The following is a 25,316-nucleotide window of genomic DNA, read 5'->3' as shown; positions in this document are numbered from 1 at the left end:
TTTTAAAGTGGACTCTGAATCCTAGTTTTAATTAGAGAGAAGGTGAAATCAGGCAAACCTACCTCTTGCTCAAATACTATTCTTTCCTCAGTATCCCTCTGTTCTCCAGGAAAAATGGTCTTCTCCCTGTTGGTGACCATTTATGCAGACCCAGGATGCAAACTCTTTCCCACTGTGTCCTCACCATCTGCATGTTGTCTACCTCTCTCTCTATTGACAGCTTCCAATAAAAGCTTCCTTTAATAGAGTTGTCCTGACTCACAGGTGGGGGGGGGGGGGGGGGGGGGGGGAAGTGAGTTAAATATGATTATTTTCAAGGTTTTTTTTGTTCTTTTTTTGTTTATTTACTTCTGTTTGACTGAATGTGTCTCTCCAGTTTGCAGCACATCACAATAAATGCTTCCCTCAAATTTATTGCTAAACTGGACGCTGAAAAGGTGTAGTTTCTTTTTTTTTTTTTTTCCCTGTGTATAGATGAGTCCTGCTAGTGCTGAGCTCAGTATTTGTGGGCAATGCCTGAAACTGGACCTGTTTGTCTGTTAGGTGCCCGTCCTGCTGGTGTCCGTGTCAGAGGCAGGGATCAGGTGTTGCTCGGTGAAACGGTGTGTACCCGTGATGCCAGGCAGCTGGACCCTGCCCTTGCTGTGCGGAGCAAGACCCCAGGAGGGGTTGTCTGCGTGGCACCTCTTGGGCGCTGTCGACCCCGTTTTTTGGGGGGCTGAGCAGCTCTTTGCCGTGCAGGGGAGGTAAGCGGTAGGCTGCGGGCGATAGGGTCTCCTTCGCTCCCTCGCTCTGAAACGGAGGTTGCACAAGAGCTGCTCCGTAGCCAGAGCTGAGTGTTTCCTCCCAACGTGCATCCTCTTCTTCTTCCTGCCCCTCCCAGCCACTTCCAGCAGCCAGGCTGAGTTACTTGTACGCCCCAGATGGAGGAAAGACGCGAGCTATGCATGTAAAGCTTGTTCCTAAAACAACCAGCACCCTTCAGCGTGAGAAAAGCAGAAGAGGCAACTTAGTGTTTTGTGTTGACATTTATTGGTTCTTCTGCAGGAAGCAGAGGGAGCACCATTGAGTACCCCTTTGTAGCCAGGGAACACCATTATAAGCTGGTATGTCAGCAGAGCACATGTTGAAAGTACTGGTCGTATTTCAACATAGTTCTAATCAGTACTGTGTGGAAAACATCGATTGCTTCAGATTGCTTCAAATCTTCAGGTAATTTATCTGCTCAGGATCAACACTGAGCTAGGTACTTAGTATCTTAGCACAAGCTCCCTGGGGATCCACGGTATGACACAAGCAAAGGGTGAAGGGAGGATGGCATCATCTCTCCAATGAATTGCATTTGTATTATCCAGCAAAAAAGAAGCTTATTGTACTGATGGTGCAGTGATAATCCGCCAAAGGATGGGCTAAATTTTGCCGCCTTATGCACACTGGCAGTAGAGTACGTGGACTAGACTGGATACCTACCTTTTTCTCATAGAATCATAGAATCATTTAGGTTGGAAAAGACTCTTGGGATCATCGAGTCCAACCATCAACCCTACCCTACAAAGTTCTTCCCTACACCATATCCCCCAACACCACATATAAATGCCTCTTAAAACTCATCCAAGGATGGTGACTCAACCACCTCCCTGGGCAGCCTATTCCAGTGTCTGACCACTCTTTCTGTGAAGAATTTCTTCCTAATGTCCAGTCTATCCCCTTGCAGCTTGAAGCCATTCCATCTTGTTCTATTGCTAATTGCGTGTGAGAAGAGACCAGCACCAACCTCTCTACAGTGTCCTTTCAAGTAGTTGTAGAGAGTGATGAGGTCACCCCTCGGTCTCCTCTTTCTCAAACTAAACAGTCCCAGCTCCCTCAATCGTTCTTCGTACAATTTATTCTCCAGGCCCTTCACCAGCTTCGTTGCCCTCCTCTGCACCCGCTCCAGCACTTCGATATCTCTCTTGTATTGAGGTGCCTATTGAGGTGCTCATCATTGCAGAGGAGGACATTGAGATATGTCTTTTAAGGCTCTTGAGATAGTCATACAACAGAAGTAACCAGGAGCAGGTCTTGTTCTGTTGGCATGGCATAGTGATTTGAATGTGCTTATATTTTCTGGTAGAGGAGATGCTGGACTTAAGGTCTGATGTGTGCCTTAAAAGAGGGAGAACCATTGCAGGTGAAGGCATTTCATACAGCAGAATAGAGCAGCAGTGTAAAACAGCTGGCTGGCAAGTCTCTCGTTTCAGCCAACCATGAAGTGATGCCCTGTATATACATAGTCTGTGTGTGGTGGTAATTGTGAGCTGGTGACAGGTCTGGGATAGAAGTTAATGTGCTTCATCCGTTCTGTAAGGTGACGCTTGTGAAAAGCTCCACCTTAAAATTCTCCTGGTGGAATTAATGTTAACGGTTTCTTAATTTCTCTTGTAACCCTGTTTTCTTCTGTAGGAATAGGGCTGCTCTTCCCATGCTGCTGCTGTTAAGGTTGGATTCAGGATGCCGTTGCTGGGAACTGCAGGGCTTTGTCTCTGTCTGTCAAAGCGAGACGCCCCACAGTCAGCTGCGGGATACCTCCTCCCTCCCCAGAAAATAAGAAACCCCTCTGTCTGAGTCATCTCGCTGCTGTCTGTGCTGGCTGGATTAATGTTTGTCTTGATACCCTTCTTGTACAGTATGAGAGGTGGTTTGGGTTTTTTTGCCTGAACATTTGTGGCCAGTGATTTTTGTAAAGGGTTTTTTCCTTCTGTTTCGAAGTTACACTGAAGTAAAACTGTAAGAGTGTAGGTACCTACGAATGTGGATGAATTGATGGGCACCAGGAGATGAGTATTAAAAAACTTGCTAAAAGGAGTGTGTGGTGGGTGGGTCATTTTTGGTTTTGATTGAAGCTGTGCATTTAATCTCTGCAGTTTGTAGGCAGGGAACTTCTCAAATCCGATCTGACTCATAGCAGGCTGTACCTATGTATTAACGAGCAATGAGCTGCACAACTGTGTTGTTCTTGGATACTGCTCAGCTGTAAAAACAAGACCACAAAGAAGCTGAGACAGCCTCCCCTTAAGACAGACTGTTTTGCAAGTAGAGGCAGGCTTGCATGTAGTTGTTGAGCCCACCTTGCTGTTTTAAAGATGTGGAGTTGCTTCTGGTATGCTTTTCTCAGTTGACAGGAATACTGTTTTTAGAATGTGAATTTTGAGGATATAGTGACTTTAAAATATCGTAATAGAAATCAGTGTTGCTAGGATGATGGTAATTACAGTAATTCCAGTGATGACTCGTGTCAGTAGCTTGCTGTTTAGGGTAGTTAAGGTGACGTACCTTGGGGATATCTTCTGTGAACTGCTAAAATAGCAGCACCATATACTTGGGATATTGGTGTGGAGTAAAAGTTGCTACAACTACATCTTGTGGTGAAATTCCATTTTTTTGCCTCTAGAAATAAGAAATGCTGCAATTCCCACTACTCCATTTGCTACAACTACTAACATCTCAGTGGCTGGTCTCAGCCTGACCTATTTTGTTTACTGTGTCTATTGTGTGAAAAGCACAGAGCGTGTTAACTGAGGCCAGCCACCCCTCTTCCAGCCTTACATGGGCATCATTACACCAGCATTTCCTCATTCTGGGGAAATCTGGGGCAACTAGATAACTGGTTAGCTTAATATCCTTCTTTCCCCTCCCTCCCCCTAAATCTGGAAGATTTCTACTTAGTTTGCAAACATGAATGGGCTATAGTGATGCCAGTGCCTCCTGATGGGTGTGTAATAATTCCACTGATTTATTCTGTTTCTAGATGCTGTGACAATGGAGTTGAGCTGCGCTGAAGTACCTCTTTATGTAAGTTCTACAACACTAGGCTTCTGCCCAGAGAGTCGCTTATGGGTAATGGCTCATTCAAAACTAGGGTAAATGAAACCAAAAACCATTCTCTGGTTGTCTAAGACCACAGCCTGTCGAATGTTGCTGTCTGATGCAGGCGTGTGTGGGGATGGTGGTTTTCAGTACTCTGGCTCAGTTCTCTGAAGTTTAAAATTATTTCCCCTTTATGATTATTGTTTTCTTTTCCTTCAGTAGTCTTAAATGCAGTTTTCAAAAGCAGAGTTACTGCCTGTGAAGAGACACCATTTGCTCTCGCTTTCCCAAAATTTATGGCTGTTTTTCCACTAGAAAATTTCAAATTACAATTCTCTCTACCTCCTCAAAGCAGGAAATTGTATGTTATGTCAAAAATGAGTGAGCTGAAGTTTGTAATCAAGTTTTTTTTTTTTCTGCAAAACCCGATTGCTTAAAATAGCTAAACTCGGAGTTCAAAAACAGGTAGTAACAGGAGCGAGACCATGCATTAGATAAACTTAATTTACTTGGTGCCTCCAGTGGGATGTAAGTATGAGGATTAAAACTCGGGCGATTTAGTCATTATTATTTATAAACCATGGTTGTCTTTCTGGGCTAGTTTTGCAATGAAAGTGGTCATAGCCTGGGGTGTCTAGGAGTGTAGTGAGAGGGTACTGAATGGTTTTCAAAAGGGCGGTAAAAGGTGAAACAAAGACAGAAACAAACAATTATCTGCTTATTTTGATGAGATGGAAATGGAGGAGTACAAATAATCCGTACCCTGGAGTAATGACGAAGTGTGTGATTGCTAATTCACCAGCCCTGGGTTTTCATTGTATTAGTCAGCTTGGGAGTGGGAACCTCAGGCTCACAAAAATTGGGTGCAACACCTTTAAAGGCACTGGGGGGAGGGATTTTGTGAGGCCTGCTCATGTGATGTTGGTTTGCATGGTGTGAGGTTTTAAAAATGAATGTTGACAGAAAGAATAGTCAAAAACATTGGTGCTAACGGATAAAATGGTTTTGTCATAGGCAGCTGCATCAGGCTGATCAGGTATTTTCCCACAATAAGATAACTGACCACTTAGAAAAGGGCAATGCAACGGGCTTAACACAAGTTGTTGAAAATTAAACATTTGATGCCATGTCTCACAGGAAACTGGTATGGAAGATAAAGAAGATGGAGATAAATATAATAAGTATATATGGATACTGCAAGAACAGTTATTAGGGTAGAGAGAAAGATGCTACAAGTGATACTTCTTAAGGATCATCCTTAAAGCCAGTTCTGTTTAATATTTTGATTATAACCCTGAAAGCCAGATGTAGGGTTATGAAATCTGTGTAAATCTGTGGGCATCATAATATTGGGAGATGTTGATTAGTATTGAGGAGAATTCAGTAGATTGAATTGTAGATTGTGGGTAGATTGAATTTCCCCACCCTGTATTTACTGCAGTTAATAAGAGCGTGGTACAAAGCTGTGCATAGGGGGACCAATAGTGATACATTTCTTATGAACTGGGGACTCATCAAGTGGAGGCAGAGAGGGCTTGGGCTGTATAAGTCACGTATAGAGTGATGGATGTGAGAGTGTGATTTTAGTTGGGAGCATTTGCTCTAGGCTTTGCACAGGCAAGACTGGGTACCATACCTGAGCTTTGGCAACTTGCTGGTTGTGGTCTGCAGCCTCTCACCAGCTCAGGTGGGTAAATCCCAGAGAGGTCTCCTAGCTTATTAGAAACCTAATGATAGTGGTTTGGATTGCTGTCAGGCAGTCACCAACTTGTTTTCTTGTGGGGGGAACAGGTGGAGGTGGTGCTTTCTTCTGGGTCCCCAGTATCCTACCAAGCCTGAGGATAGTGATGAAACATGGACTTTCAGAAACTTCCAGTGGGAGCACCTGGGGCGAGGTTCCCAGAAACTGGGACTAGTAATTTTTTAACAGCCTCCTATATTTTGTGTAGGTTAATGTGTGTGTATGAGAATGAAGGTGTGTAAAGCTTTCAGGGCTTCTGCGGAGAATAGAAAGGGGCTATATGAGCACCCTAAGGTGATTGGGGAAGATTCAAGGTTGTCTCTCAACCCCCATCTAAAACTTGGGGAGGTCTTGGCAGACCTTATACTGATCATCTGAGGTTCATGTAGTTGCTCTGGTGGGTTAGTGTATGAAAGTGCTGCAGCTTCACAGTGTTGTCTGTCACATAGTGTTCCTGATCTGAGTACTTTTCAGTGTGTCTGGGGAGATAAAAGAGGTCTGTCCATCTTGAAAAAGTCCTTGAGTCAAGGAATTTATTTTCTCTTAGTTGGGTTCAATTATTTTATCAGTTCTGGAAACTCCTTCCAGCTGCTCCTGCTTTATTTGCATGACTTTGCCAGAGAACACAGTCAAATCAGCACTTAAACTAGATGTGAAAGTCCTTTCTGATTGTGCAGTTCCTTAGACAGTTTTCATTAAGCAGGTCTCTGGCTAGCTGGGCTTGTCTAAAATCTGTTGAATCTTCATCCATAAGCAGGGATAGAGAAAGCATCTCTTGGGAAGACTGGGGGAGCATGACAAATATTTGCACTGCAGTGAATTCAGTTATTTCTCTGATGAGTTCCAGTTCCCTTTAAAGGGCACAGTGGACCTACAGAATACAATGTCATAGCAATTGCGTACTGTTCACATGTAGCTTTAACAATGTCAGCATACGGTTATAACACATTATTTTTCTGCAGGAAAAGTGGAAGTGGTCAAAAGTTAGGAATTAATCTCTTCTTTCCAGCCTCTATAAAAGTACCAGGTTTTGTTCTTCAGGAGAAGGAGTTCTACTGGGTCCAAATTAGGATGCTTTTCACACTGTATTTAAACATGCTTCGTGGATTTTACACTCTTCTTTATTCCAAGAATGTCTGTCTGACAGACTTGTACTTCATATCAAATTATCTGAGAATAACTGCATTTCTGTATTTATAATACATATTTTTGAAAATTGTATGCAAGGTGAGCAGCTGTTATGCAGCTGGAGGATGCATCCATACAGCAGTTACGTCAAGCTGTCACAATTTGTTGTTAATGAATTTCTTTGCAAATTTGAAATAGTATGCATAATCTGGTTGGCCAAGGGGTGGCTGGATTTTTTTGTTACTTTGGAGGGAATGCATTCAGAAAACTCAAGGACCTTGCTAGGTAATATAGTTTTTGTGAAACATTATTTAAAAATACTCCGTGAAATTACTCCATTTCAAAAAAGCATTATTTTGATACACTTCTCTTTATATGTATTTTTTGTGGCAGCAATACGATTAAAATCTAATGGCAACACAGAAATGTCATGGTTTAAAAAATAAATGGTAATGAAGCAGGATTAAATATTTGAAGCACATGCTTTTCAGTTAATTTGAGGAGCCTGTTTCCGGCTTCTAGACAGCAAAGTACTGTTAACCATATCATAAAATTACTCCTTGTAAGCCGGGCTAATTTTCAGGATTTACTAGCCAAGGATAAATTGAGAAATCCTGTGTTGTCTCTTCTTTCAATCCTAATAATACATTGGTTAGGTAAATAGAACTAGAATTTATATAGCTGTGCCCTCCTAAATTGTGCTTTTAAAAACTGATACAAATGAAGTTATATTTATCCAGTCCTTTCAATAAGGAGAGCAGCAAGCTGAGTCTTTTAATTGCATAGTGTGCTAAACACAGTATATGGAATAAGACCATGCTGTCTTCAGGCAGCCACTGGTTTCACTGTAAATGGAAGAAAGACTATCTGTGAAAGATAAAAAGCAAAATACTTGATGAAGTGCTTTTCAGGTATTAAAGAATTTAGTATAGCAGTTCCTCCTATTGAAAGCAGTTTCTAGTGTGGAAAAACAAATCTCTCTCATGGAAAATCCTTCCTTCTTACTTCATGGTAGGTGACTGTTTTTTGTTTGTTTTTTTTTAATGTTTGTTTTAAAGAAATGTTATTGATCACTGACATTGATCTTTGACATGGGCAAAGAAATATCTTCCTGCCATTGGGCAAACATACCGTGGGAGTAGTCAACTCTCAAGAGCAGAAAATAAGTGATCTCAGAAGTCTGTAAATTGTTCTCTGCTGAGAGCTTGATGAATGTTTCCCATGGGAGCAGCAGAGACAAATAAAGAGATGCTGAGCCATGGAGGATATCCACAGCAGTTCAGAGGGGCCTCGTCTCCCAAGGAGACGATGCTGGAGGTTATGTGTTGATTCTGGCTTTCCAAAGGAGTATTTGGACATTAATTCTCTGGGATGAGGCAGAAACACGGGCTCCCAGCTTTGAGACTCAAGATCTCCTGGGAGGGCTGAGGGTAGGGAGGTAGCACCGGGCTGCTTGCAGCCACAGATGACCTGAGTGCCTGAAGACTCCCACCTTGGATAAGCTTGGCGATGGTCTTTTCCACGGCTGGGTCTGCAGAATGCCAATCCTGCCAAGTTTTCTAGGGTTTCTTTTCTCTGGCTTTTTTTCCTGTCAAGCATTTCCTTGTAGTGTTTTGTTCCCTAGTGCATGTTTCCTTGTAATGCTCTTAATGCAGTTTGCATGGTCATGTCTGTTCTGTGCTTGTCCAGCTATTTGTTTGTTTGGATTGGTGATGTGCTCCAGGCAATGTGATACACCTTAATGCTCTCTGTTTTAAGAGTCTATGTTTTCCATCACTTTAACAATGTCAGTGTCTGGTGATCTTTGTAGTGCACTGTTCCTCACAATGCTTTTTTGTAGTCAGGAGATGTTTTACTTCATTTACAAAGAAGCTCTGAAGTGATGTAAATGCACCAACATGCCTAAAATGTAAGAAACGTGTGGTGAACATACTCCAGTCCAGGTTTCTCAGATCTTAACCTGGGATGCTAGAACGGGGCAGCATCCCTTCTTCTGTAACAAGGTTAGAAATTAAGTATGTCTGCATGAAGAACATTTTTGTTTGTGGTAGTTTGCTTTGCTTTGCTGGTAAGTGGAAACTATTTCTAACGCAGCTTGCTCATGGCATGTCCCACCAGGGGACGTGCATCGCATGGGATGCAGGTGCATCCCATCTCGTTCACAGTTCCAAAGAAAGGAGTGTAGCTGCTTTAGATGGAGGCAGAGGGAGGGAGGTGCATCAAGTCTGCATTCACAGCCATCTCCCTCTGGGAATAAATGGGAGCCAGAGGAACCACATCTGGACCTTTGTCCACTTGTTCTGCAGTGAAGTGGAAGGTACCAAGGCCAATGTCTGTTCCCATGACTGTTTGGAGCACTCTAGGCAGCGTGTCCTGAATTTGTGTGCCAGTTCATATGCACATACTGACTTGGGGCCCATCCACACCAGCATTTCTCATCACCATCGCAGCGCTGGAGTTCAGCCTTGGTAGCAGAGAAGGGGGAGGACTGAGTGCAGCCTGGTGGCCATGGCTGGCCTTCCAGGTGGACTTGCTCTGAGCAAGTTGAGATGGCAATGTAGCTTCCCTCCTGTCTCAACATTAACTGCTGGCTGAAGAGATTGACTATTAAGAGAGAGTAGGAGTGCAAAATTGGAAATTGAATGCAAGACAGTCCGGTTGCTTTTTTATCACATGCAATATATCTGTAGCTTGTCCCTCCAAAAAGCAAGTCTATATTACAAACTCAGTTAATTATCCCTTGGATCCATGTGGTTTTATTTTCTTCTATCATTAAGTAACAATGTTGAAATCCTTTTGATAATTTGTTACTTTTTTCAATGTATATCCCCTCCCTCAAGGAGTTTTTGGGCAAACAACTGGGCTACAGCCAGGCTCATTAGCATCTTCCCTGGTTTTCTTGATCTGCCATTTTGTGGTTCCTCAGAGATGAGCTGGCATAATTCCCAGGGATCCAGTTGAAAACACAACTGCTTATTCACAGGTACCTTGGCCACAGAAGGTATTATATTAAGGAGCAGAGAGGACAAAGTGAAATAAGGGACATATTTCACACCCAAGGGGTGCAGTCAAAACCAGCAAATTCCTGGACTGGCTTTTGACTGACTACCTGGATTTCTGTGGGTGAGAAACATGGTGAAATAGAATTAATTCTATAACATTTTAGTTCACCAATAAGCTCATTTCATTATCCAGTAAAAAAAGACATAAACCAGTAGGCGCTGGCCAAGGGACAAAGCAAGGGGGTCTCTGTCCAGCCAGTTGCCAGGGGCCATCCTGCCTTGCCCAATGGCTGGCTTTCATGCTCCCCCATTGAATTAGCCCTGGTACTGTTGTACCATCTGCACACTCAACAGCAGTAGCGTGGAAGGGGAAAAACAATTACAGAGTTTCATAATGGATATTTGCATAGCCATTTGCATATAAATTATTTCCAGGCCAGTTTCAGAATACGCATGGCTGTTCTATAGCGGAGAAAATTAAAGGCAAAAGTTTCAGATTGGGAGTTAAGTCTTGTTGAAAAGATCAGAAAGCAAAGGGTGATGGAAAGTTCAATTTGAAAAGAGGATTTTAATGCATATCCAGGAATTGGATCAGTTTGGTACTCTGTCAGCAGCTTCTAGTTGTCTGGGCTGTTTTGACCTCAAAGGTGAGAGTTTTCCAAAGTGCGCTTTGTTGGTTGATGCTGAAGACAATGGTAAAGTGCACTGATGTTCACACGATCCTGAATGCTGCTCAACTTTTCAGGTCTGCACTGATGCTCATGCAAAAGGTGATTAAATAAGCATTTGTTTGTACTGTAGCAGTGTGTCCAGTGTGAATGATTTGAGCACATCTGCTGGAAAATGTTCAGAGGTCCACAGGCAGAGGGACTCTGAAAACGCTTGGTGAGACATAAAAAGTTGTGAATCATCTTGTTTGGCAGAAAGAAATTCCAATTTTTTTTTTCTAAAGTATGTTATTCTTATGCCTAGCTAAAGCTAGAGAGACAAATGAGTTGTACCTACCTTCTTCACAAACACTTGGGTTTCATGTGCATGAGAATTGGCGAACAGAATTAACAGAAATAGCTCAACGTTACTCTGTTTTCTAAATGGCCGAAGTTAAAATTGATATATGATTCCAGTGTAGTTTTGCATGATATGGGGAGGAAGTGACAGCAGGACTTACATATTGATCCAAAAGTGAGTAGTTGATCATCTGCCTTGCCAGACGGTGTGCCTTCCCAGTTCCTCCATATTGGCCTAAGAAGAGTTGGGGTTGGAAGAGGGGTGGAAAGGAATAGAGTTTTCCGTGGTGGAATACAGCTTTTGAATTTTCTCCTCTTGTCACGTGTTCAGTCTCTTCTAGCCAGTACTTTGTGGAAAGAAGCCAGTTTCTAGCCTGTCTTGCCCATCCTGTGCTTTCGGGTTCTTTGCTGTTGTGGTAGGGTTGGCCATATCCTGGGCCAGTCTGTGTGTCCAACCAGGATGAAACCACTGTCTTGTTTAGACAGTGATTTCAAAACATGAAAGAGAAATGTAATTTAAAATGTAAACTTGAATTGGGCTACCAGCATGCATCTGCTAATGCGTGGATCTGTGTTCACTGGCCTGAGTCAGCCCTGGTTGGGGTCATGGGCATTTTGCTGTTGACCTCTGTGGGAGCCTGGTCAGGTCTGTCGTGGGCGGCTTGCATGGGGGCACACAGAAAACTCTGCACAGGCTGCCCTGTGTTTGGATGCATAGTTGCTGCCAGAATGAGACTGAGGAAATACATGTGAAAGAATGGGATCCATTTTAAAAGATGGGAAGGAAAAGAGCGGGTACTTCAAAGCATGTCCATCAGCAGTCAGATCATTTTCTGCTCCCATGGTGTATTATTTTTCCTCCACCTTTCGTTTTTCTGTTCAGTCCCTATATTGGGATTTTTCTGGGCAGGGACTTTGTGCTTGCATGTCTTTGTGTGGTGTCTGCAACAGTAGAGCCCTGATGGCACATCGAACGTGAGAATAACAAGTAGTCTGTTTTACATGTTTTAAATCAAGTCAACTGAAAGAGGTAACTCCTTTCATTTAGTTAACATGTCAGAATGGATATTCATTCTCTACTAATACATCTTCTTTCAGAAGTTTTCTGATGTGTGTATGTGAATAGCTCATTCCCAAGCTTCTTAATTCCTCTGTATGATTTTATGCACCAACATAAATTGTGTTGCCATTGACAGCAAAACACTGAATGATATTTTTAACGACAGACCAGCAAGAATGTTAATACATGTTTTGGCACTGTGTAAAGCTTGAAAAGATTTTTTTCTTCTTTTTCCTACCCACCCCTCACCCCCACCCCCACTTCCTTCTTTCTGATAAGAGCATTCAGGCTATTTTTATTTCTGTCTACGTATTCCAGAACTAGAAGATATCCCATTCTACACAAGTATTGATTACTTTGCCATGTGGGAGACTGAAAACTTTTCTCCGCTTTACCTGTTGTCACAGTTTGATGGTAAACCAAACACTGATATAAGACCACTGGTGACAAATGTTGACCATGTGATGCAAAGTGCTGTTTTGCTATAAACTCGCTCTCTGGTCCAGGTTGTTTGAAAACATTGGTAGATTAATTCTGCACCAGAAGCTGGGTCAGGTACTGTCTCTTTTCCTGTTGCTGACATACAGCAGGCATGAAAAGCACAAAGCTGGTTTAAGCTCTGTGTCGTATGCTCTCACTAATTCAACAGAAATGAGATTGTGTGCCTGGGTCTGGCATGGGTCAGGTTAGTGTGTCTGGGTGTTGCTCATGGTGATGTGTGAATGGTGTTGCTGCCAGCTGTACCTTTAGATGACAGATTAGTGTTGACGGTCTGTGCTGGGGAAGAAAGTAGTGGATTTTTGTCATTCTGTTTGTCTTTATGATTTGCAGAGTCATGGGGGGGGGGATTCTTGCTTGTGGCTGAGTTCCTGCACGCGCCCACTTGTGATCGTGTAAAGTGTCTGGGCTTCTGGGTTTGGCATTATAATACACTTCTGAAATGGCTGGTTGTTCAAGTTACACTATATTTATGCGCCTTTTGGTTTTCCATTTTGAGTTAACCCCATCAGTACTCTAGCCATTCCTTTGTCCTGCCATCACCCTATATACCGGTACAGCAGCGTGGTGTGAAAGCTTTATGTGACAACTGCATCACAGCCTCATGCTTTTTAGCCTGGCTCCTTGCTGCATGCCATGCTGTTTGTTTGTGGCCTAAAATTGTGCCAGGCTTCCTTTGCAGCCTGGGTGAATTGTAAGCTCCTGCTGCGTTTATGCTTGACATGTTTTTGGGGATGGTGCTTTGCAGCAGGGGTGACAGCAGTGTGAGTTGGAAGAGCTGACAAAAGCTAAACAAAAAGCACAGGGCTGACTGAGGGGGTGCAACAGTAGAAACAGGACTGAAGAGGGGAATTTTTTGTGATGAGGTGATGCTGTAGAAAGTGAGAACTTGGGAAACGTCTGTGTATATTGCACGTGCACTGAATGAAATACATCAATATGTCTAATATGTATTTCTTTTTAAAGTGGATAATTTTAGAGGCAACTTAGCAATGCAGAGCAGCGTGGAGACTTGCAGACATGTATGGCATTACCTGTTACTGGCTTTCTTCTTTTTAGAGGAACTGTGTTTAGTTTTGCAGTAAGAAAGGAGTATTTTAAATGCCTGCATATTTTTTATTTTTTTTTAATTCTCCTGGATTCCTTTTCCCGGGTCTAAATCTTGCAGTTCTCAACAACAAACTTGCTTTTCTGTCTGTGAAGAAAGTGAGACTGTGTTGAGGCTAGTGAGTAGGCAGAAACTGTAGCTTATTTTGAGGCATCAACTTTGGGAAAATGCCACTATATGCAATTTCAGAAACTCCCAATACAGCAGATGTACTTCAGTTTGTCACCGAGGGAGGAGTATTGCAATACTGTTGACTGAAAACCCACAAGGTTTAATGCTGATTTCCTATTGAACACTTACTTTTCCTTTTAAAAGGGCACTGCATCTAAACCAAGGTGATGAACTTGCTGATATTTCATAGTAAAAGAGGGCAGCTTATCAGTCTTCATAAGGAAATTTCTGTTAGTGCTTTTCCCTTCAAGGTTGTGCTGGGACCTTGCTAGAAGTGTCCTTCAGATGACTGCCAACATGTTTTCACTAAGGGCAAATCATGCCTGAACAATTTAGTAGATTTCTATGATGGGGTTACAGCGTTGGTGCATAAGGGAAGAGCAGCTGACATCATCTCTCTGGACTTGTGCAAAGCATTTGACAGTCTTGCTTGTCTCTAAATTAGAGAGATGTGGATTTGATGGACAGACCACTCAGTCGATAAGGAATTGGATGGGTGGTCTCACTCAAAGAGTTGCAGTCAATGACTCAATGTCCAAGTGGAGACCAGGGACGAGTGGCATTCCTCAGGGGGCAGTACTGACACCAGTGCTGTTTAACATCTTTGTCAGTGACATGGACAGTGGGATTGAGTGCACCCTCAGCAAGTTTCCTGATGATACCAAGCTGTGTGGCGCGGTCAACACACTGGAGGGAAGGGATGCCATCCAGAGGGACCTGGACAGGCTTGAGAGGTGGGCCCATGCAAACCTCGTGAAGTTCAACAACGCTGGGTGCAAGGTCCTGCACTTGGGTTACAGCAGTCCAAAGCACAAATACAGGTGGTGTGGAGAATGTATTGAGAGCACCCTGAGAAGGACTTGGGAGTACTGGTTGATGAGAAGCTCAACATGAGCCAGCTATGCGCACTTGCAGCTCAGAAAGCCAACTGCATCCTGGGCCAGCAGATCAAGGGGAGGTTAGTGTGTCTGGGTGTTGCTCATGGTGATGTGTGAATGGTGTTGCTGCCAGCTGTACCTTTAGATGACAGATTAGTGTTGACGGTCTGTGCTGGGGAAGAAAGTAGTGGATTTTTGTCATTCTGTTTGTCTTTATGATTTGCAGAGTCATGGGGGGGGGGATTCTTGCTTGTGGCTGAGTTCCTGCACGCGCCCACTTGTGATCGTGTAAAGTGTCTGGGCTTCTGGGTTTGGCATTATAATACACTTCTGAAATGGCTGGTTGTTCAAGTTACACTATATTTATGCGCCTTTTGGTTTTCCATTTTGAGTTAACCCCATCAGTACTCTAGCCATTCCTTTGTCCTGCCATCACCCTATATACCGGTACAGCAGCGTGGTGTGAAAGCTTTATGTGACAACTGCATCACAGCCTCATGCTTTTTAGCCTGGCTCCTTGCTGCATGCCATGCTGTTTGTTTGTGGCCTAAAATTGTGCCAGGCTTCCTTTGCAGCCTGGGTGAATTGTAAGCTCCTGCTGCGTTTATGCTTGACATGTTTTTGGGGATGGTGCTTTGCAGCAGGGGTGACAGCAGTGTGAGTTGGAAGAGCTGACAAAAGCTAAACAAAAAGCACAGGGCTGACTGAGGGGGTGCAACAGTAGAAACAGGACTGAAGAGGGGAATTTTTTGTGATGAGGTGATGCTGTAGAAAGTGAGAACTTGGGAAACGTCTGTGTATATTGCACGTGCACTGAATGAAATACATCAATATGTCTAATATGTATTTCTTTTTAAAGTGGATAATTTTAGAGGCAACTTAGCAATGCAGAGCAGCGTGGAGACTTGCAGACATGTATGGCATTACCTGTTACTGGCTTTCTTCTTTTTAGAGGAACTGTGTTTAGTTTTGCAGTAAGAAAGGAGTATTTTAAATGCCTGCATATTTTTTATTTTTTTTTAATTCTCCTGGATTCCTTTTCCCGGGTCTAAATCTTGCAGTTCTCAACAACAAACTTGCTTTTCTGTCTGTGAAGAAAGTGAGACTGTGTTGAGGCTAGTGAGTAGGCAGAAACTGTAGCTTATTTTGAGGCATCAACTTTGGGAAAATGCCACTATATGCAATTTCAGAAACTCCCAATACAGCAGATGTACTTCAGTTTGTCACCGAGGGAGGAGTATTGCAATACTGTTGACTGAAAACCCACAAGGTTTAATGCTGATTTCCTATTGAACACTTACTTTTCCTTTTAAAAGGGCACTGCATCTAAACCAAGGTGATGAACTTGCTGATATTTCATAGTAAAAGAGGGCAGCTTATCAGTCTTCATAAGGAAATTTCTGTTAGTGCTTTTCCCTTCAAGGTTGTGCTGGGACCTTGCTAGAAGTGTCCTTCAGATGACTGCCAACATGTTTTCACTAAGGGCAAATCATGCCTGAACAATTTAGTAGATTTCTATGATGGGGTTACAGCGTTGGTGCATAAGGGAAGAGCAGCTGACATCATCTCTCTGGACTTGTGCAAAGCATTTGACAGTCTTGCTTGTCTCTAAATTAGAGAGATGTGGATTTGATGGACAGACCACTCAGTCGATAAGGAATTGGATGGGTGGTCTCACTCAAAGAGTTGCAGTCAATGACTCAATGTCCAAGTGGAGACCAGGGACGAGTGGCATTCCTCAGGGGGCAGTACTGACACCAGTGCTGTTTAACATCTTTGTCAGTGACATGGACAGTGGGATTGAGTGCACCCTCAGCAAGTTTCCTGATGATACCAAGCTGTGTGGCGCGGTCAACACACTGGAGGGAAGGGATGCCATCCAGAGGGACCTGGACAGGCTTGAGAGGTGGGCCCATGCAAACCTCGTGAAGTTCAACAACGCTGGGTGCAAGGTCCTGCACTTGGGTTACAGCAGTCCAAAGCACAAATACAGGTGGTGTGGAGAATGTATTGAGAGCACCCTGAGAAGGACTTGGGAGTACTGGTTGATGAGAAGCTCAACATGAGCCAGCTATGCGCACTTGCAGCTCAGAAAGCCAACTGCATCCTGGGCCAGCAGATCAAGGGGCGTGATTCTGCCCCTCTACTCCACTCTGGTGAGATCCTGCCTGGAGTACTGCATCCATCTCTGGAGCCCCCAACATAAGAAGGACATGGACCTGTTGGAGCAGGTCCAGAGGAGGGCCACAAAAATGCCTCTCCTCTGAGAAGGGAAAAATCCCTTATTTTTGTTTAAGATATTATTAGCTACATGGTTATAGAAAAATATTCAGCTTTTATCTCCTATTTTGTTTTTCAGTTTTACTCCTTTCCTTCCCTGGGTATAATTGCTGCTTCATTGTGTGTTTAGCCTTAAATCTCATTGCATTCCATTCAAATAGGGTACATTCTTTCTTAAACAAGTCCATGACAATGTTTACTGCAATCTGTAGACAAGAGCTGTCTGGTGGTCATTATAAAAATATCACTGAACATTACAAAGTCCTGTTTATAACTTTGTCCTTTTTACTAATGATTTGAGTATGGTTGGTTTGTGTTCATTTACAGTTTCCCTGCTTTTTTAGCATCCTTTGTGTAGGATTGTTTGTAGTTGCAGTTAAGTTGCAGCAAAGGTCATTAAAAGTGTGTGGCTGCTCAGGGAAAGTATCTTGTCTAAGCACAAGTAAAATATGTTTAAATAATTCACTTTAAAATATAAAGATTTTCTGAAGTGAATCTTTTGAACAGTGAAGAGATATTTATGCTAAATGCTAATGGCAGCTTGCATAGAGCAAAAAAGCCCCATTATTGCTAGCAATACTGGGGAATTCACATTTACTTCGAGATGTTGGGGACTTGCATTTTGGGAACAAAGAAGCCATTTTTTTATCCCTGCACACAGATATTTTTCTTGGAGCATGTAACTACAAATGTGGGGGCTGTTTGTAGCATTATATTTACAGATAATATCCTTGAAAATGCTGGATAAAACATTATTTCTCAAGCTATTATGTTGCTTATTTTATTGGTAAGGACATTTTTAGTGTACTTTAGAATGTATTATTGTTATGGTAAAGGACTACTGGGAAACGGAAAATAGGTTTATCCAGGCTGTGTATGCAAGGGTAGGGAACCATCATTGAAGTTTAAGTGTTGGCCAGCATGATGGCCTGGATCTGGAAGCCCACTAAAGGTCTTTTTGCCTTGAACCTGTTTTACTGAGGCAGGTTGCTGGGGAAGAAAATCATGTTACCTAAATGGACTCAAAGTGAAAGAAGCTCGACTCAGGTTAAGGGCCCATTATTTAATAGGGTATGGGGTGACTTGCAGCTGTGTGGGGTTTGGGCATGGTGCAAGTACCATGGTTGCCTTTGTGGCCCATCCTATGTGCTTGGATGCCTCTGTGGCTCAGCTGTGAAGGTTTGCTAGATCTCCTGTCCCTCTTCTCTTTGCAGGGAGCCTGACCCAGTCCCTCATTGGGATGCAGAAGAGGGTCAGAGCCAAGCTGGAGTTGTGAGCTCTTCTCCTGAGGCTGTGTAGAGTCTGGCCTTTGCTGCTCCTTACCCAGGATGTGGGGCGCAGGGGACCTGCTGCTGCGTGCCCGTCCCGGTCAGCCCTTGAGTGCCATAGAGAAACCAAAGGAAAACATACATCTGAAAAACCTGTTTGGTTACATTGAAAGGGTGCATAGACCTATAAATCCTGTTAAAAACACAAACCTTCCTAATCTCTTCCTTGGCACCAGTGCCAAGGCAATATTTTCATGGGTAATAAAAAGTGTGCTTTCCATTGTGGATCCCAGGGAGATTAATGCTGCCAAACACTTGCTCAGCCCCAGGTTTAATGTGTTGAGAGTTGGGTTGGTGTCTCTCTTAATGCCTCAGTAACTGCAGCCTCTTCTCCCCAATCCTCCTGCATACTTTTTTGTGGTTTGGTTTTTTTTTTTTGGTTGTTTCAAGGATTGGAAGGATAATCTTGGCTCTCTTTAAATTGGTGGCAAAACTCAATGGACCGAGGGTTTCTATCCTGCTCTTTTTCTTCTGTACAATTTCTGGTGTCTTTTTGCAGTCAGAGGTGTTGATGTGGCTGCCTGACGTTCTCTGCTGTTACAGGCCTGGATGGTGTTTGAAGAATCTCCAGTTCTATGTGTTCCTGTGGTGGTTCGGTAGAGTTGAGTTACTTGGTGTAAATAAAAGTAAGATAATGGCTGGCTGGTCTCAGTAAGCGCCCTCTGACTTTAAAATTTGCTTCCTCTACAAGTCCATTAGAATCAACACTGTGGGAACCTGAGGGCAAGGACATTTCCCAGCATCTACCTGAGAAACCATCTGTGACCAGGGGCTGTGTTTATTTGCGAAGGTACTGAAGTGATGCATCCTTCCTCTTGCTTTGGTTGAATGGGGGCTGAGCTATCTGACGTCCACATGGACCCTGAAAAGCATGTTTGGGCATACCTACACATACAAAGAAACCCGTAACTCCCGGTTATGTTTTTCCAAGTTTGTGAGGATGTAATTAAGCTTGTTAGGAGGAGGAAAGAATGAGGTTGAACTGTTGTTAGACAAATGAACTTCTGAAAAACCTAGGAACTAGTGGATTGTCAGGAATCTGGCCTGGCAAAGCCCTCTGGGTCCACGCACTCGCAGCTGCCCTGTATTCAGGCCACTTGGCTGGTTTTCCAAAGATGAGGCGCCTGTGTGACTTATGTAGTTTGGGTTTTGGTACCTAGAGGATGTGTTAAGCCTAAATTGGTTCTATATTTAGAAATGCAGAAGAAATATGCCAGTTGGGATGTGTTTCCAACTTCAGCAGTCTGGAACAAGCTCAGAACAAATATAGCTCTGTAGGAGCACAGTGTCCCCGCTTCAGGTAGTGCATATACCATAATTTATTTCTGTTGGTTTTGCTCTTTTGTACTGGTACATGAACTAGGGCTTAATTACCTATTTTTAAATGCTGATAACCATAATTTTAGTCTCTTCATGCTTTAGCGACAGGTCAGTGCCTGAGGTGTTTTGCAGGCTTGAGAAGGTTGTGCCTTGAAAAATGGGGTGGGAAGCAGTGGAGGAGTGCTTTTGCCAGATGTAGTGAGAGTGGTGCTGAACAAATGTTTTCTGTGACTATGAATTTCCCATGGAACTCCTGGAAATGTCTTTCACTGTTGTTTACCTATGCTATTTAATTGTAGTAATAGTTGAACGGTGTATATGTCTTTAGAATGAGAACCTAGACTGAGCACCTGGCTCTGCCAAGAAGCAGCTCTGTTACAAAAGAGGTGGCATCTCCCAAAAAGCTCTGAGAAGGCCCTGTGCAGGAGAGGTGCATTGCTTTGCTGAAGGAATACGTTACTGACTCTTACTCCAAGATCCAGCCCGTTCTCCTCCTTCCTGTGTGCCTTGCTAGGAAAGGAGGAGGACGATGGAGCTGGAATTGCTCCCACTTCTGTCATTCTCCCAGTTCATTTGCCTGCAGACGAAGATCTGCGCAGGTAACTCCTGCTGCAACCTGCTCCCTGGGCTGGGCTTGCCTGAGGGAGCCAGGAAATAAATGCTTCTGCAGGGAATGGGTATAATGGAAAGTTATAAATTATCCCTTACATTTAGCTAATCAAATAATCCCTTTTCTTAAAGGGCTAACATACAGCTTCTGACTTTCTGCCTGGGTGAGCTTATTTTGTATGTGCAAAGAAGCTGATAGAGATCCGGTTTGTACAAGCTCAAACACTTTTCAAACACTGAGATGTAACAATTGCTACAAAAAATAATAATTCAAAGTATACTAGACCAGTCTGTTTCAATTGAAAGGGGTCTACATTGATCATCTAGTCCAACTGTCTGCATATTGTGCAGAAAACTGTTGGCTCTTAGAGTGATAACACCAATGTTTATACATAATGCCGAAACGTATGCAAAGAGGCTCTTGCTTATGCTTACTGCTATAGCAACCAAGGTCAGCTAATTTTGTTATTTGCCCTTTTGGAGGGTCAGAAACAGGAAAGTGTAGAGGTGTCCCACCTGCAGGGAGGATCGGACAGAACAGGTGACCCAAACCTGACCAACAGGGTGTCCCATCCCATCTGCCCCATGCTCAGTATAAAGCTGAGGGAGAACCCTGTCTGTTCATCTGCCTTTGATCCCAATCTGTGCATTCCTGAATCCAGAGCTGGAATCCAGTTCCCATTTGTTGCTGAGTCCAGACTGGGACTTCCCTGGTGCCTGCTGGTGACATCATCCTGGGGGCTTGATACAGTTTTGTATATATTGTATCTATTTCATTATTTCCTTTTAATTTTATTATCGATAATTTCATTAAAGTAGTTTAATTCCTTCTAAACTTGTAAATATCTTTATCTTTCCTCCTCCTCCCCTGGTAGGAAGAGATGGAGGGAGAGCATCTGTCACCATCATAGTCAAATTCGGCCTAAACCATGGCAACTGGTCTGCCAAATAATCGCATTTGTGCCAGCAGTGCAAATGGATTGTGGGAACAGTCATCTCCATCAGTCACATCTGTTTGTGATATTGTCTAGCTGCATTACAACATCTTTTTTTATTAGGGCATATATATATAAGGATGTAGATTATATGTATGCTACATACGCAACATATTGTCTAATAGTTACATTAACTATGTTAAAATCTAAATAAAAAGAATTTTGCAAATGTGGGAAAGGAATTGATCAAACACAGTATGAGATTTTTCTTTCTGGTTTCACTTTGTCTTTTCAGCAGCTTATAGATCCCTAATGCTTTTATTGAAAGTATTGCTTTGCATTCAAATCTGGCATTAAATAGATATAATTCTGTGCTAAGGGAAGACTGAAGGAAGAGATGCTTAAATATTCAGGTTTAAATGTAGTATTTATGCGTGTTTTAGTAGTGGCAGTAGGGAAGAAGATGATGAAAGTGAAGACAGGATGGATGCGATGGCAAATGGAAAGTGCTGGAGATGATGGTTGGAGTTTGTTCTTTGTGAAGGAACTGTTTCTGATGCCAGGTGTGGTGACTGTCCAGCATCAAAAAAAATGCAGCTTAGTATTCCACTGTGACAGCTGAACTCTCTGTTATCTTTGGTTCTTCTCCAGTAATACGGGGTTTAACCCTCTTTTTGGGTCATGTGGGATTTTCCAAATGAATCTTGTCTGGCCAGATACAAGCTAGCTGCCAATTTGCATTCCTTCTGTAAAATGTTTGCTTAAATTACCAGTAGTTTCTTCTTCTGGAAGGTTGTAAGGAGTGGGTTATGAAAACCCTGTTTTTATCATACACACGTGAACTTTCCACTCTGTCTTTTCTGCTCTTGCTTTTTTCCTTCATCCATTATAAGACAAGGAGTTGTGAAATTCTCCCCCATGCATGTACATTATGCAGTGTGATCAACTTAAGATGTTCTGATGTCCTTACTGAGTCTACGTTAATATTTTTAAAAAAGGAGCAGTATAAACCAATGGCTACAATTTGAGCTTGATTTTTTTTCTTTTTTTTTTCTCAAGAGTAGGCTTATGAAATGAGAAATATTGCCACAATATATCTCCTTTGTTTCATGTAATTAGTGCAAAGAAAATATGAAAGCTGGCTGGCTGTATAGTACCCTCAGCCTTAGGGGTCCAGAGGGTATAGAGGTGGTTTGGGAGTTATGGCCACAAGTGCCCATGTGGAAGAAATTCTGCTGTGCTCCTGTGCACCAGGCTGCTGTCAGTGAAGCACCCACTGGAGCAGTCTGTGGAGTGCCTTCAGGGACTTAACCTGTTACTGTCTCCCCAAAGCAGCCACAGCCATCCATAGTATTACTCAACAGACAAAAAGGGTTGTTCACAACTAACATAAAAAGATTTTAAAAACATTTTAATGATAGTAATAATAATAATAATAAAATAATAAAATGATTCTGTGTATAGCAGCATAAAACCCAAATAGAAAAAAAAAAATTGGCAGTTATAGTAACACTTCAGGCTACTAAAAAGAGGTACGTGCATTATCAGTTTCTAGGGATGACAGGCATGTTTGCTCTCAACGCTGGACTCCTTATGTTGTTTACATCTATCCTTGCAGGAATAATCCTATCTAAGGAAGATTTTATGCCTGAAACTGGCCCTTGCCTCTTCACCCCTCGTTCAGTAGACCCACTTGTGTTTTAAGAGGAAAACAAATGCAGGATTTGCATTGTTACGAGTGACGAGAAAGGTGTCCTTGGGGAAGGCAGGCGAAGATGTCACGGTGTGGGGGGTGGCAAGAGTCTCGCTGCAGTGAAGTGTATGTTTGCCATATTAATGAACAGGGGAAGGAGCCGGATGTTTGTCAGGATGATCAGGGGCATAGCTGCTGTTTTCCATCACGGAAACTTCTGTGCTGCCGTCTTGTCCTTTGGTGCAGGTTTTTACCAGACACGTTTATGGAGCTGGTGGAGTCGGTGCTGTACTGTTTTGAATAGAAGCAGGGCAGGCATCGTTTGGAAGTGTGAACGGCTGACATGTTCTTCTGCAGCATGTTTTTCAGAAAACACCGTTTCTGCCAGGTGTTGGGGCAATTCTGTCTTATTTGGAATATCTGTGGCAGCCAAGGACTGTGGTGGAGCATGCTGTCCTCCTCGTCAAGGAAATGCAACTTCATCTAAATTTCCTCCCTCAGACATGTCAGACATCTGTTATTGTTTGGTGCTTCTCAGATCCCTTTCCTGTTCTTTTTTGAAGCTATTGTATGACAGATTTTTCTTGGCTTGTTGCTTTCTATTTACTATAAAGAAACCCATGGGCAGATATCTGGGAACTAATATTCTTTGAAACCAGCATAGTCAGTTGTAGAATTACATCAGTGCTTTTGTTTTGTAAACTGAGTCTAAGATCATTTCAGACAGTTTTGAATTTTGAATTTTTTTTAACACAAAGCCTGCTTTTGTAAATAGCAAAATGCTTGGGTTCACTGACTCACTTAGTCTGATTCATTTTAAATAAAAGTAAGTTATATTTATGTGGGTCAGGATGAAAGGGATTAGTTGAAAGATGTTATTTAAAAGGCAGTTTTTAAAATCACCTTTGCTTGTACCATAAAGCCAGTGTTAATTTTTAAGTGGAAATAGAAGACTGCAGATTTGTCATTGGATCATAGCCTTTGTACAGTAGAGTTGAAAAAGGTCATAATAAACTTACATCTGAAGTATGTATCAGTGGGTTTGTTGGAGATAAGAAATTTACCGGACACTTCTGAAAGCACTTTCATTTTTCAGGGGCAGGTGACTATAAACGCAAAATTTGACAAAGACATTTACCTCCCAGAGGACGCCGAGTTTTACTTTGTTTACGATGGATCCCTAAAGAGGCACGTAATGTTTGCTGAGCGCATTAGTGACAATGCTCTTCGGTCCATTGTTCCAGGTGAGTCTTAACTCCTGTTTACATTTTTCATCTCTTTGCTATACCCCACCCCCATTTCAGTGCTGGGCACAACTGGATGGCTTGGTATCACTCCGTTTTATGGCTCTATAATGGAGGAAGTGCAGGAGCAGAATGATGACCTTTAGGATCCAGGCTGAGTTTGACTGACAATCGGTGATCCTGCCTTTCATAGCGACCCACACCAGCACAGTGTCAGGCACAGACAGTGTTACTGGGCTTCCATAGTTGGGTGTGTGCTATAGTGCAATCTTCAGAGGTGGCATCATTTTCAATGTAAATTAATTCTACGCCACAACTGTTTGCCCTTGGGCATCCTAATACCTGCAAAAGTCACGTCTGTGTCTGAGCCTTCCCTGGGTGCAGCAGTTAGCCCGGCTTGCAAGGCCCTCGTGGTGGAGGTATGCGACACTTGGAGCTCTGCTGGAGCTGTACCCAGTGCAGGGGTGTCGGGGAAACTGTTCCAGGGGTGCCTTGCTGCAAACAAGGGGAATTTGTGTTGCCTCCCTGCCTTGGCTTTGTTCCCATGGTGTGGATGTAACATAAACCCTGGTTGTCACCTTTATTGTGCGCTTTGTGACCTTTCCGTTTGTGTGAGTGGGTGACTATAGACATGATGTACCTGTGCAATAGGATCTGGTTATTACTTGTTCTTGTTTTCTAAAGGAGATTTAGGGTCTTAAAATGACTGCTGAGTATAAAAAGGGAAAGTTCACCGCTGTTACATGGTGGCTGCTTTGGTCCTGTAAATGGTAGATGATTGTAATCATTGCCATGCAGTACAAGTGGAAAAAATGCAATGCTTATTCCAGGGTAGGAAAGTTGTGGGTTTTTTTGTTTGGGTGGGTTTTTTTTGTTGTTGTTCTTTGTTTGTTTGTTTGTTTTTGTTTCTAAGAGGCCTGAAATGACAGTGTGAAATGATTGCTTCTGGGCTAGGAAAAAAACACAGGAGGCTACAGGCAACACTTAACACTCTGCCTGTTTCCAACAGAAGCCATGAACAGAGGAAAATAAAGTGTGATGTTAAAATATAGCCCTGCTGATGTTGGTGTTGTTTCATAGTGGCCAAATTAAACATAAGGGAACGCAGAGCATTTTAAAAACAACTGCAGATGTGAAAAGTACGTACTTCCTTCTGCAGTTACTAGATTGCATATATACTTGTAGTCACTCAGGGGTATGTTTGCACCCATAGTGTGTCATGGCTACCTCTCTAATGAGGAGTACAGCTTATGTCTCTTTTAAGTGTATAACATTCACCCTCACTTAGATGACAAAGGAGGCAGAGGAGGTGCTTAAACAGTTTGAGAGACAAACTCCCTTAGACTTCGAGAGTCCCAGCTGTAAGTTAGAGAATCGATACACTGTTTAATCAAGTTTGCTAAAATAATGAAGTGTGCATTCGTTAAAAGCTTCTGGCTTTTGGCTTACATGGAGGCACTGGGTAGGT

The 25,316-nt window shown here is 42.8% G+C and overlaps 1 protein-coding gene across 7 annotated transcripts in view; it reads left to right on the top strand.

Moving 5' to 3' along the window:
- Positions 1–3,790: 3,790 nt before the first annotated feature.
- Positions 3,791–25,316, top strand: part of ARHGEF28 (Rho guanine nucleotide exchange factor 28) — a 118,475-nt gene continuing 96,949 nt past the window's right edge. For all 7 annotated transcript variants that reach the window (XM_014965108.1, XM_014965106.1, XM_014965107.1 and 4 more), the window contains exons 1-2: positions 3,791–3,831; positions 23,701–23,848. In XM_014965108.1, coding sequence (XP_014820594.1) covers positions 3,799–3,831; positions 23,701–23,848 — 181 coding nt within the window. In that variant the 5' untranslated portion in view covers positions 3,791–3,798. The remainder of the gene's footprint in view (positions 3,832–23,700; positions 23,849–25,316) is intronic.

Source organism: Calidris pugnax, unplaced genomic scaffold (assembly GCF_001431845.1).
Source record: "Calidris pugnax isolate Ruff unplaced genomic scaffold, ASM143184v1 scaffold273, whole genome shotgun sequence".
Lineage (NCBI taxonomy): Eukaryota > Metazoa > Chordata > Aves > Charadriiformes > Scolopacidae > Calidris > Calidris pugnax.
Note: the sequence above shows the minus strand (reverse complement) of the source record. Positions and strands in the feature narration are given on the sequence as shown.